The 14,420-nt window shown below is 38.9% G+C and overlaps 1 protein-coding gene across 6 annotated transcripts in view; it reads right to left on the bottom strand.

Moving 5' to 3' along the window:
* The window catches only part of si:dkey-166d12.2 (rap1 GTPase-activating protein 1), a 48,186-nt gene extending 35,966 nt beyond the window's left edge, over nucleotides 1-12,220 (bottom strand). For 3 of the 6 annotated variants that reach the window (XM_026350024.1, XM_026350028.1, XM_026350025.1), the window contains exons 1-2: nucleotides 11,972-12,219; nucleotides 3,099-3,134 (exon numbers count right to left, since the gene is read on the bottom strand). In XM_026350024.1, the coding sequence (XP_026205809.1) occupies nucleotides 3,099-3,134; nucleotides 11,972-12,015 (80 nt within the window). In that variant the 5' untranslated portion in view covers nucleotides 12,016-12,219. Of the gene's footprint in view, nucleotides 1-3,098; nucleotides 3,135-11,971 lie in introns of those variants that run through there. The other 3 variants (XM_026350031.1, XM_026350029.1, XM_026350030.1) reach the window with 3 other exon arrangements.
* Between the last annotated feature and the right edge of the window lie 2,200 nt (nucleotides 12,221-14,420).

Below are 14,420 nucleotides of genomic sequence, written 5' to 3'. Positions count from 1 at the left end.
ACTGAGGATTCATGCAAACGATGACATATGTGCTGAAGCTACAGGATACATATTGAAAATGACCTGTCCTCCGTACCAGGTGTCAGATTGTGTGTTTTCACTGCACAAAAGTGCTCCATGCTAAAGCTGACACCCCAGGATCTCCTGACAGCGCGGTGCACTGCCAGGCCAAGGCTGTCCAGCAATGGTTCAGTGAACATCCCAATGAAGTCTGTTTGATGAGCTGGTCTGCTAAAGCATCAGATCTCAGTCCAACTGAACATGTGTGAGATGAGAAGGAGTAAGCCTGGCTGTTTGGGAATCAATCAGGGGTGCAATAAAATATTAAGGAGGCTCTCTTTATATTTTCTTCATATGCTGTATATCTTACTTAGCTGGAGCTCCCATCCAGAATGTCAACTATTTCAAATGTCGACATTTTGTTTGCACCCATGACAGCTATGGCCATGCACAAGCTGCAGGTGGTTACTCTCTTTTCCTGTTTGCTTTCTCCTCGCGACACAATATGAGGATGGAGACTGGTCATTAACAGCAATCTGAAGTGGCACAGAGGCCGCCCAATTAGAGGCCTCTTCGCATCACTCTTTCTTATCTTTCAACGTTAAGAATCACTTCATTACCACCCAGCTCCCCGTGTCACTCAAAGTGTTTTTCAGGCTTATGGCCCTGTTGCTGCTCAGAGGAGAGCTGTGCACAGACATAATATATGACAATATTGCAAGCATGAGCCCCTTCAAGGGTGTCTCTAATCAGACAAGCTAATCAAAAACGGTTTTAATTTAGAGACATTGTTCCACTTTGCTTCAACACTGCAATTTTTATTCTACCATGCCATCCTAATGCTTTCCCCCATTTGTGCAAAATCAAGTTCTTAAAGAGATGTCTATATATCCACAGTGGCAGTTTTTTTGTTTTAAAAAATATCACTGCCATTTACTCTGGCTTCTTGTAGCAGCACAGCAGGATCTTTAGACAGACGAAGATAAGCACCACCATTATCGAGAGCAATCAAGTTAATGAGTGTTTAATTGGAACAGTGCGCTGTGAGCTGTTTAGCACAGTAAAATAAGTGTGTTCTCACCTTTCATGAAAAGCACCTCCTTGTCCAAATGATTCGGGGATACTCAAGTCACATCAGCATGAACAAAAAAAAAGTGTTTGTGTGCCAGTGTGACATGATGGAGATGGTGGTGCTTGATAAGAGTGGAAGAAAACTGTGGGCACTATGTGTTTGTGCCCACACACACCTACATGTACACCTGGCTGGATGTTAGATTTGAAGCAGTGGTGCATGGCAGGGGATCCAGGAAAGACAGTTTTTAATGACAGACACTGTGGTGTGAATCCGCTGCTGTAAACCACACCAACATGGTGTTATTCCCAACACAATAGCCATCTGACAGACAAAGGAACAGAACCACACACAAAAACACTAACAGACAAGACTGAGGCGATCATTAATCCCTATAAAGTCATAAACCTGTTTAAAATTGACTCAATTGCATACTGCAGTGAGAAACAAAAAGTAACTCAAGAAATCACTCGAGTTACTCTAAGTTCAGCCTGAGACTGAAGAATCACTCGACTGGTATAATGACTTAGTGATTATAATCAAAGAGCTGCACTGCAGATAGCTAGTAACTGCTTAACCCAACCCTGAGGCACTATTAGCATCCGCTACAGACCTGTTTACAACAGAAAGAAACCCGAATCCTCATAATGAAATTCAGTCAGCATGTGAGGGTGTGTTCTCCTCTGTTTAGCCTAAATCATCACAGCACCTTCAATTTCCCTTTTCCAGTATACCCTCCTATTGTCCTTTCCAGACTCATTATGACGCTGCCTTTTACAAGCCTATGGCCCATTTGATGTATAAAGAAGAAGCAATTTATTGAGTTACTGGCGAGCTGGATAAAAGGCTTGCAAACAAAAGGACAGCTCTGTTGCTTTACTATGTGTGAGACATACAAAAAAACCCCCACAAATAATTAATTAGTAATATTTAGCCTACCTTTCTGCGTTCCCTATGGATTTCTTTCTATTTCTCATCCAACTTAAACTATATTAACTGAAAAAAAGTGTTCATGATGGCATATGCAGCCTTGTAGAGGAATTATTACTATTACATTATTCTTTTATTATAAAAGTATATGTAAACATTGACTTAAGTAGACGGTGAAAAGAAAATACATAGATTTATTAATGAATTGGAATGTAAATGTAGTGACAGTCGTACTATCACTCATTCTGTGGGCCTTGACGTTCTCAAAGCCACATGCCCCACATATCCAGGTGGCATTACACATGTCCTTGTGCTCCCTGTCTCCCTCCATCTGCTCCTGTCCTTGTATTTACAACCACATATTTCCTTCTCCATGCTGAGAGGCTACCTGCTAAATTGGGAACATTAAAAGCTCCACTATCTCCATTCTGATCTTATGCAGATGTCCAAAGCCAAAAGTACAGACAGGCTTTCTAAACGAGAAGGAAGAAAGACAGAATAATGTATGCACAATTGTAAATCTTACTGTGAGGCATAAAAAGCCAGAGTTAGAATAAGGAGATAAGGTCTGCTTATGGTTTTACTGCTCTAAAAATACAGGTCTTATCAGCCTGAACCTTTTTTTAAACTATGTCTATATTCAGATCATCATGCCACAGTTTTGAGAATATGCAAGTAAAGAGAGGCTTCATTATAACATTTCCTCCAGCAAGTAATTAACTAACCATCAAGCTGGTGGATACGTCCAAGTCTATACTCTTCACACTGAGTCAACACTTCATGCTTTTCAGACACTCTGTCAAAAAGTGAATATGGTGGAAAAGGAGCTCTATATAAAATATAGATATATAAAAGCTCTGGATAGAGTCAGAATAAATACTACAGCCAGTCTATGACATCTTTACCATGCTGGTGTTTAAAGTAGGATAAATAATTCAAAATATAGTTAGTTGTGTGAAAAATAGGTGGTTTACTGTAGTATAGTCATGTAGCTTGAATTTCAAAAGTATTTGGAAAAGAGAGACACTGTGCCGTCAAGCATTAAAACACAACTCTCTGATGCATGTTGATGTATATCAGAAAGGAGAGAACTCACCCTATGGTTCTGGTCCTGGAGAAGCTCTTGTCAACTCTACAGAAAAACAAATTGACAGCAGGTTAATGTTTGTACCTGAAAACCATACTGAAAGTAGATTTTAAAAGAATCAGAAATCAGAAGAAGGTGAATCAAGCCAACATGTGTGGAGTCTATAGATTGGGTCTATTCCAGTCTATTAACTGGTTCATTGGTTCAATTTGTTTGTATAAAAGACTGTTCACTAGCTTGTCACCAACAGTGGATTTTTCAGAGCTAATTTTCTGAAAACAGTTTCAGCCTGATATGACTTGAAGACAGTGGTGAGAATAAATCGGAACAGTAACAGTTGCTATAAAAGCTAAACAGTGAGACGAAAGATCATAAACCTCTGTAGACTCAAGAGGAACCGCTGAGTCAAGCAATTACTGATCAATTACTAATATATAAATATTGGTTGTTTTGGTAAGTGGTTTAATTTTGGATGTTTGATGGATGTGACTGCAGTTGAGCACAGACAGCTGACAAAGCAAGTACTTAGTTACAAGAAGTGTGATCTGTTACAAGAAAACAAGTGGATATAATAATGAGAGAGAGCTAATTCATGTGTTTACTGGTAAAATGAACTGCCAGCAAGACAAAAATAGAGATCAGGAGCTAAGAGGCAGACACCAAAGGAAAAGAATAAAGCAGGTTGGCTGTTTGCCCCTGTTGTGTTAGGAATTTGGTGGTTTTGCGACGCTCTCTTTCCATTTACCCAGCATACAAATGCACAACAGATTCCCAAATCTGGATCAATCATTGAAGCGGCCCGAACAGTTGGTTATGGACAATCAATCTACTGATAATCACCACTTATCTCTTCCTCCCCAGGGCTAAGACTATCAAATAATTACCACCGTCACTCCGTGCCAACAGATTCGCAGACACCAGCTCCGTTTATTAGTAAGAGAATAAAATGAAAATAGCATGAAGGTGATTGAAGCCATTCTTCTGACGGTTTCCTTCAAGTGAATAAAGAGAGGAGATGTAAGTGAAGTTTGGTTTAAGTATAGTGTGCAATAGCAATGCGTCAGAGAGACTCGATTTCAACTCCTTGTGAGGTTACTGCTGGGTCACCACTCTATATATAAAAAGAAAAGTTTATTTCCTTTCTGAAGAAGGTAAGTTTAATACGTAACGACAACTTCCGTGACCTTGGCTTGTGCTACAACAGTTTGTTGCATTAATCTGCTGTTGACATTGACAGAAAGTCAGTATACTGATTATTCCTTTCTCCTAACTTGGTCTCATGGATTACATTTCAGAATGATAAATGAGTTTACAGTCACTGTCACAAACCATTTCAGATTTACCTGCTCAGGCACATCTGATGTGATTTACTATCACCTCGATAAAATATTCAAAGAACAGCATCTTATTCAGTTTGAATTTGTTTATGTCTAAGAATAAACTACTCCCTTAAGTGGAAGTTGTGAACTTTTAAATCCATTCTGTAACTGTATTTGCCTACATGAGTTGATAACACTGTCACCACCCTGGCATAAGTTTGCACATTTTCATGCTTTTATTTTGTTGAGTTTCCTGTTGTCCTCTGTTTTGGTTCCAGGTACTGCCCTCCCTCACGCTGCATGTATTTCATAGCGATTGGTGAGTTTGTCACCACTTACTCCTAACCACACCCGTCTACACCTGTTCATCTCCTGCATTTAAGCCCTTCCTAACCTCATGTCTTCTCTCACTACATCTATAAATCTCCTCTTTAGTCTTCCTCTAGACCTCCTGCCTAGCAGCTAAAACCAACCATTTACCAATATGTTCATAATCCCTTGCTGCGGCTAACCTTCATTCCTCTGCTTTCCAGAGCAAAACTTCACCTCTCTAGACTTTCCTCCACCTGCTCACTGCTCTCATCACAGATCACAATGTCATCTGCGAACATTATAGTCCATGGAGATTCCTGTCTAACCTCATCTGTCAGCCTGTCCATCACCAGAGCAAACAAGAAAGGGCTCAGAGCCAATCCTTGATGCAGATCCATCTCCACCTTGAACTCCTCTGTCACACCTACAGCTCAACTCACCACTGTCTTACAGCCCTCATACATGTCCTGCACTACTTGAATATACTTCTCTGCCACTCCAGACTTCCTTATGCAATAACACAGCTCCTCGCTCAGCACTCAATAAATGTTAATACACCACTGTCAGTTCAAGAGAAAATAAATTATATATATATATATATTTATATAAAATCAGTTTTTATTGGAAATAAAAAAAAACATAAGCAGACATAAGGAGTTGAAACAGAGTGAGAAGTATTCACTTGTTTAATCTCACCTCGTCTTCCTAAGTCATTAACAGTTAATAATTAGGTCAGCTTCTGATATTTTGTCATATGATGTGGATATCTTCCAAAGTTGCAGTGTTTCAGTTCCTAATTCCACTGCAACTCTACAGAGAAACACTGTTGAGGGAAACACTAATAGGAAATTTTAAAGCTTTGAAAGTTATACACGGCCTCATTTTACCTTTGGTCTCATATTTTAAAAGGGCTTTAAGAAGAGCTCTCTGAAACATGAGGAATAATTACAGTGAGTATAAGACCTCTTTCAGTGTTATATATAAAAACTATATCTGTACTTATCCTTTAATTTAAAACACACCAATAAAGGTCCTCTAATAAAACGTCAGATGTAATAAACATACCATACATGTATTGCATGTTAGCAAGATGTACTTACTGTATAAAAGGTAACAACAGTGTGCAATTATATTACTAAATTCTTATGAGTGATACTTCAGTGTGTCAGTAGCATCTTACTGTAGTGGATGGAAGAGCACATGGTACTTCGTCATCAATCTGTAGAGGAACTAGTAACTATGTAGTGAAAGGAACAGTATTGATAACTACTGATGCAATGACGATTTCAGTCAATGTGATATAGTGACTGCAAATCTTTTATAAACTGAACATTTACTGTCATTTAAATACCTATTTGTTTATTGTCAATAGCATGCCCAGACCACTGGGTGGCAGGATGGAGCTGGGTGGTGAGACCAGGCCTGAGAACACGTCTTATCTGTGTGTGTTTGTGTACAGTATGTCTCTGTCTTCACACGGATTATGATCGGATTCTTTCACTGACTTTGTCTCCTGCTTCTTTCAGCTCCACAGCTCACTAGTCTGTGACTATCTCCGTCTTCCTACCCACACCCCCTCTCTCTTTCTCTCTGCCTGTCCCCCCTCCAATGTCACTACTTGTGTCTATTGTTAAAATTTTGGATAAAATTGAATCCGAGAGGATTGGATGATGTAAGAAATTGAAACAGTATCACTGCAGCACGTCTGACATGAAAGATTTCATGAACCTCGTACAGTGCACACCACTTGGTTCTGTCATTGGATTCACCTCACCTTGGTCCAATTTGACATGCCAACACTGACATTATGCAAGCTGCTGATGAGGGCTCTGCTCTTTTGCTGTGTGTTTTTCTGTTGTGCCTGGTGTTGAGAATGGAAATATTAATTTGTCAGTCAGTGATATGGTTGGTGATTATTCCCCTTGCTGACACAAGCAACACGCTGTTTTGGTGTTAACATTAAGGAGTGAGAACCACAGCATCATATAAACAACTGCACCTCCATCTACTGTAGAGAAACATGACACTCACTGAAGGAAGGACACACAGATAGTTGTTATCACTGTTATTCTGACAGTGTATATGCACTCAAGTTTTTTAGTTGTATGGGAATTATATTGTCAATTAACTGAGCAATAGTTTGGTTTAAAAAGCCAGAAAGTTAAAAGTCGTCATAGCCAAAGTTGACGTCAGCAAATACCTTGTTTTGTTTATTCAACAGTCTGAAACCAAATCATACTTAGTTTACTGTCATCACTGCATATTTACACAGCTAGAAAGCTGGATCGATTGTTAAATTAGTTCCAAATTATTTTTTCAGTTAATAGACACATTCTTTCTGCTCTACTCACATAAAAGTTAAGGAGTTTTCAAGACTCTCAAATTCATGGTTCATTACAAGACATAAAACATTTCATCAATCTCATTTGACAGCATATTTCCCATGTTAAATGTCTCTGTGTTATTAGAATTTAGTTAAACCCAGTTGAGTAAGATCATTTGATTTTATGAGCTGAAAAGTCTCAGTAGGACATTTTATACATGTTTTAAAATCAGAAATATAATTTGATAATGTGTTGCATAAATTGATTGAAGTTGACGGGATGAAACATTCTTGACCTAAATATATTAATGTGTAAATTGTGTTAAATGTTAAATCAATTAGAGATGCAGCTATTTGTATTTACTAAGCTTTTTTGGAGAGGAAAGAAAATGATCAATAAAAAAATACTTCAATACTACATCAGTTTTCCTATTTTGCAGGCAGGCTACTCTCATGCCAGCTAGTTTTTATGTGCAACTACAGAAATGGCAGTTAACCAGAATTTCAATGCCTAATTTAACTTTCCAGTAGCCATAAAACTTTTTGAATAATTGTACTAAATTGAATGCAGCTTTAGTCAAAGTGACAAGCAGCCCCTTGAGGAGGAAAGGGCAGCATCTGGCTGGTTGGTGGGAAAAGATGCAGCTTGGCAGTGTCTCGATAATGTGAATGGTAAACCTAAACGTGGAAATCCCCGATATGTCATTTGGACTAAATATAAATATCAGGAGAGTTAAATTGACACAAAAAGAAAAGCTGTCATCAAATTAAAGGCCCTGGTAACTTAATTTGTCAATGTGCATTTGGCAAAGGATGGTTTTGTTTATTTTAAATCTTACAACATCCACCCATCACATACATCTACGCACTGAAGATTACCAAACTCAAAATCTGAATTTGATACATTGGCATCTTTAGTCACTGTCAGTCGAACAACATTTCAAGTCCTACACTCACTGATCACTGTGTCATGGCACATTAGGTGGAGAGGTATATCTTCAGTCAGCTCTGCTGTAATTATCCACACATTTTCAGTTACTGTCAGTAATCTTACTGCCTCATGTCCTCAGTTCTGTGGTGATCCACAAGGTTCTGTTCTCGGCCCCATCTTGTTTTCTTCATACATGGTTCCAAGTACATATATATTAATAAGGTATATGTCATTACTGCACTGTAGATGATATTCAATAATACATGTCTTTTAACCATCAAAATGTGGTAGAACTATCTGTCTGACTGTGTAAAGACAATAAAAATTGGATAGCTGCTAACTTTTCACATCTTCATAATGATTCAGCTGACGTCCTTATTTATTTGTACCCTTTCTAGTCTTGTTGCAAAGACACAGGACAGTCTACGTTATTTCCTATTATCTGTGAAATAAATCCCCAGAAATCCCTGTGTCAATTTTGAACAGACACAGACTCTGGGATGCATGCATTGTGTGATGTTTGATTTTGATAGATGCAATATAAATAAGCTTTACTTCTTTACATAAAACCGTGGAAAGGTCCAGATTCAGGTGATAATCTTTATCATTACCCATTTCTCCTTAACACACTTGCAAAATGTCATTTGATACATTATTATTTTAAAAATCAATTATAGCCACTAGAAAAGAACCTTAGAATAAATTTGTATCAGCATTCATATATCTAAAACTCTTCAAATGGATAAGAGTCCAGAAAAACAAAATACACAGAGCTGAAGACCTGAACAGCAAAAAAAGGCCTGAAAGCAAAGGTGTATAGGGAGCACAATCACCATCCTCCTCCTCCTCAGCACCATCATCACATAGGTACATTTTCCCGTGAGGGAAACTGTAAGAGAGCATTTCTCTGCACAATCCTCTAATCTTTCACTCGGCTGAGCGGTTGCCAGTTGTCTTCAGGCTTAAAGCTTTACTCACTAGCAGGCCAGCCATCTATAATTTTAAGACTATGAAAACACCAGCACTGTCGAACAGCTTTCTCAAAATTTTCAGTTTACAATCACAACCTGAAATCTCAAACAGGGAAGTCACTCACATGAAATGTGGCCTTTAAAGGTGTTAATGAACACTTGTGTTTATGAGGTAAGACTGACCTCATCTGCTTCATAAACAAGTGGAAGTTTTAAAGCAAAATTTAAAACAAAGTAATTGCTCACCCACATAGTTTTCAACCATCTGTTTTAAATGGTTTTCCCTACTCCACAAACTTAACCACTCGGGATTTGCATACTGAAAAAAGATTGGGATGTCAACAAGGGAACTGTCACAGGAGACAGTACAATTGATGTTCAAAGAGTGCATTTCCAGCTGTGTTTTAGCTGATTGGTTTTTGTTTGCACTTTGGAGAAACAGCCATATTACTGTGTGCTAACAGCAATTTCCATTAAACTGCATGCGGAAATTGTGCTGCGACAAAATAACTTCTTTTAGGATAGATCCTGAAACAACCGGTAATTTGATGGTTCAAGTCTGGGCTTCATCCTTTTCTGTAGGAAAATCCTTTTTCATAAAGCTTTAATTTCCCCAGAGGGACATTTTTTTAACAACAAAGGCAAATTCTGTTGGAAACAAACCAAATCTATTGAAAACATAAATAGTTTGTTCATTTCCTTTAAACAGTGTGAGATACTAATTCATGTCATATGTGGCAAACATTCAAATAATCCCAACCATTTTACAGACGTTTTACTATAAGGTTATTGACTCAAGCGATATACAATGTCCGGGTAAGCTACCACACTCTCAAACCATTTCAGTACAGTACATGCAATGGTGTGAACCAGTTAACAAGTTGTTCAGGAGCTTTCCTCTGCCAAACTACATTTTTTATTCCAAACAACCAAACAGATTTTTCCCAGAGTTCAGAAGTTAGTGTCAACACCTGTAAGTACCAATGCAGCAGATCTGAGAATTTGATAACACGTACAGTTGCACAAAGTTCATCAACATGACTGACGACTGACTTTTCTGCCACCTGGCAGGTGTGAAACACGCTGTAAACACAGAACTGACATTTTATGACCTTATAAAGCTGACACAGCAGTTGCCTACTCAGCCTTCACTGAATAACAGCAGTCATCTTAAGTTTCAGGGTGTTTCTGGTGAACTAATGAATTTAAGTCTGCTAATCACTGATCCTTTATCTTGTGTTTTTACGTTTTCCTCACGAGGAAAATCTCTTAGGGTCTTTATAAACTCTATGTTCACCTGTTAGTTTTGGATTATCTGATGGACTGACGAGCTCTCACTAACTTTGTCAGTGCTGTTTGATGCCATGCAACTTTAGTACACAGCTTGTTTGCTGTAAATAACTGCCTCAGTTGGAAACAGGTTGATTAGAGCAGTGAGAGTCAACCAAAACAGTAAACAGTGAACCATAAAACAACAAGTTGAAAGCCACGGAAATACTCAAAAAGCTACAGACAACTGCAGATTCGAGTGATAATTCTCTGCGTGTTCATGAATACAAGCAACCCTTTCACCTTTACATGTATAATTTTAATCTATTGCCAGTGTAAACATAATGTATATGTTAATATTGCATGTTGTGAATATATCTTTTGGTAGTAACAGGAACAGTCCAGATAACCCCTGCATGATGCTTCAACTTGTATTCCACTAGAAACAAACTAATGAGAAAGTCCAGGCACTTTAGCAAGAAGAAATATTTGTTGTTTGAGGTTTTACCCTCACTTAGGGACTCTTGATGGAAGTACTTAAAACTGCAGTTAAAAGGAGCCCATGGCCCTTGTTGCACCTTAATTGCGCAGATATATCAATGCCGTGTTAGTCCACTGAGCTTTTCAGTAGAACCAAATGCTTCCAGTTAACCAGAATCCGAATCATTGAATTACTTAGACTGTCCGACACCTCATAAACAGTTCATCAATGTCCACTGAAAAAGTTTCTTCAGAGCGGTGAAGACAGAGTAGCAGCCTGTGTTACGCTGTGTGTTCATTGGCTAAATAATAAATAATAACATGTATATTTTGAGTGTACTTCACATCAAGACATCTGCATTATCAGAAAATCACTGTATTTGTCTGCATGCAGCATCACCACCTCATCCATACATTGCACATACCACTGACCTGGCCCTCACACTCCATGTTATTCTTTTGTAAATTTGTTGATTTATTAATAAATCACCTATTCAGCATGTTAACCTGCCTTGCGTTCCCACCTCCTGGTTGAAAAGGTTGAGCCAGCATGTGACACTATTCATTTAGAGTGGTTGTTGCTGCTGGTGGCCACTCAGGTTAGATTTGAGTCCTGAAATGTTAAATTGAGCCTCACGAGCATTTTCTAAGCAGACGTCGAGCAGCAAAATACAATAGTGGATGTAATTTCATCGGCTCATGAATTCTAATGAACTGTGTGGCTGAGCAGCAGAAAGTATTTTCATATTGCAAATATTCACACTGCTCGAGCTCTTTCTTCCATCACACCAAGGAAATATTCACTGCCACCAGTAAGTAAGTGAAGATGTGGCTAACTTCTCTCTTTGCAACTGCTTTACCTTTTTCTCTCTCTCTGACTATGTCTTTAAAATAACATGCTGGAGCATTTCAGCATGACTGAAACAATCAATCATCCTCATGATGAGCCACTCACTTGCCCAGAGGCAATCTCTATAACCTCTCCCTTTGAGGCTTCACTCATTAATACACTGATCTCATTATTTTAGCATCTCAGCCGCTTTTCACTATTAATGGTTAAAGCAGTGCACGAGGAGAGCACCGTGCTGATGATCGACGACCTTGTCAGAGTCATCTAATTGTGCAGCAGTTGAGCAGGTGCAGTGCAGCTCAGAGAGTCGGGTGGGTTGGTAACAAGATGCAACAGGTGCACTAACACAGTCCTGTGTCGATTCATGAAGACAAAACTGCAAACAGCAAAATCACTGTAGTTTCAGACTAGTCCTCTTTTGTCTTACCCTCCATAAGCTCCAAATGTGTAACTCCTTTTCCTCTGAGGCATCCTGCTGAACAGCTGATGAGGCGTCCCAGGGGCTTGCAGATTGGCAGTGCAGTTTATGACACAGTGCTACAGCATAACAGTCATACCACTTCCCTTTTCTATCTCTGTTGCTTTCTCTAAGCACCTCTCCTTCCTTTCAACACCTCCTCTAACTCTTTCTCTTCTCTCCTCCCTCCTTGCCTCCCTCGTCGTGTGTGTGTGTTTTGTCTGAGAGATGTGTGTGTGTACACATCCTGGCCCTCCCTACTTGTGCCTCCTCTGTGCTCTCTGACTAAGTAGCTCCTATCTCTGCCAGATTTAAAGAAAGGTGCGTCCGGCTGTCTGGAAAAAAAATAGGATGATTACTCGGACTCTGTCTCTGATATAAAAACATAAAAATAGCACATAATGACCACAAAATACTGAATTTTCTGTCCTACTATCATGTGAATTACAATAGTTAACTGGTCAAAAATGGTTCTAGTGGGAAATAAGTCATTGATTATGTAGACATCACACATGCTCAGGTAGATTAGACAGAGACAAGATTTCTTTTCTCATATTAACATTAACAGCTGAAATTTTAAGCTTGTAATTCATAAGCATTTCATTATTGATTAATCTGTTAGTTATTTTTATTTAAGAAGAAGAGAAGTGAAAAAGAGCCACAGTAATTTCCCCCGGTCCAATCTGAAAAATCAAATCCCAAACCTACATCTGACAAACTGAAATTATTAAAACAATTGCTGATTCACGCAGCTTCACTTTATTTTTTTAACACACCAGAATGCATTCATTTTGAAAATGATTTAACAATTAAGTCGAGATTCAGCATCATCAAGTTCAGGGGAAGACACTGTTACGACAGAAGCAGATATAACTTCTATTGTGATAGATTAATCATCTATATAAAATGTTAAGGTACTTTTTTAACCTCTACATATGAAGTGGTGTGCTGCTCATGTTCAGGATTATTGCAGTATATTTCTCCACCCTGTGATAAGACTTCGTAATGTGGCAGAAATCTGCATTTGCCAAGGTATGATGCCAGCTTACATCAGAAACTAATTTGGCAGACTTCTTCATTGTAGTACAGGATATTTACATGCTGTAAAAAGTTATTCTGTCCAGCGTATCTTAGTTTGCTATCAAACTGCCAGGTTCACATGTCAGATGACAACTTACACTGACGTGCAGCTTGAAAGAAAAAAAAAAAATCAGATTTACACAAGTCTGTCATGTTACCTGACCTATTTCAACCTGGCACTTCCAACTCCTCGACCAGCACTCGAACATCTGCTGCGTTCACACGTATTTCACCACTGAAATCAACATAATTGCTCTCGAGGTTGCTGAACACATTAAACTGAGAATTGTGCCAAAGTGACACCTTCATCAGGGTGTGTGATATCTTTGATGCGTCTGCTTATAGTCAAATAAGAGAGGACAGCCTTACATTTCCTCTAATAGTGCCTCCTTTCTGTCTCTTCTCATTTTCCTCCATCCTCACCCTCCATTCTTCTCTCTCCCCTTCTCTCCCTCCATGTCCTGTCTGGGCCTCCGTCTGCTTTCTCTCCTGTCTGATGTATATTCTGTTTATCTGAGTAAATTATTATGTTTTCCTCTATGATAGGGCAGTATATCCTTTCCTGCCCTATCTAGTTCAAGTACATTGATTGTCCTCTTGTCCCTCTACGCATCAATGCTAATGTCTGTATGCCCTGATGACTCCCCAGTCAACCTTTTGTGATTCTATTAGGTCTGACTGGACTCTGGCCAGACATGGACCATAAATCACATCAGAAGCTTAGAATGAGGACACAGGAATGTGCCTCACACACACCAACAGTGTCCCTACCAAGGTCTTTCAGCTCCTTAATTGACTGATATCGAGACTGATTGTCCTACATTGAGCCTTGGCATTCGACTATTCTGCCTGTCAAATAAAACAATCAATCATCTATTGTGAAAGAAACAGTGTTGTAGAAAAAGAACTTATAAATATATATTCAGCGAAAATATTTTGAGCCTGGATTTCTTCTCGGATGAGATCTATCCTCTGATGGCTACGCGAGTCTCCAATTATTTAACTTTCTGTGAACAGTGTGTGAATTTGACGTACATTTTATGCGACAGCTTTTATTGCACCGAACAAACATCCAAATGTATTTTCATTTTTGCATATTGCTCCAGTCAGTACCCCTTTTTACTTTAAGCTAAGTGGGCACAAACAGCTGCTTCTGCTTTACAGTTTGACCGTCCTGATAACGAGGCTGAGATGCCACCTGTCTAACTGAATCATTTTCCAGAGTCAGACTTCTCTGCTGACAAACTCGTTACTGTCACTGCACTAATTCAGCTACAAGAGCTCTTTTCACTGGTGCTTTTCCTTTGTGTTCCTCAAAACATGTCCTTCATGAGGATGT

The sequence above is a fragment of the Anabas testudineus genome, chromosome 5, assembly GCF_900324465.2.
Source record: "Anabas testudineus chromosome 5, fAnaTes1.2, whole genome shotgun sequence".
Taxonomy (NCBI): Eukaryota; Metazoa; Chordata; class Actinopteri; order Anabantiformes; family Anabantidae; genus Anabas; species Anabas testudineus.
Note: the sequence above shows the minus strand (reverse complement) of the source record. Positions and strands in the feature narration are given on the sequence as shown.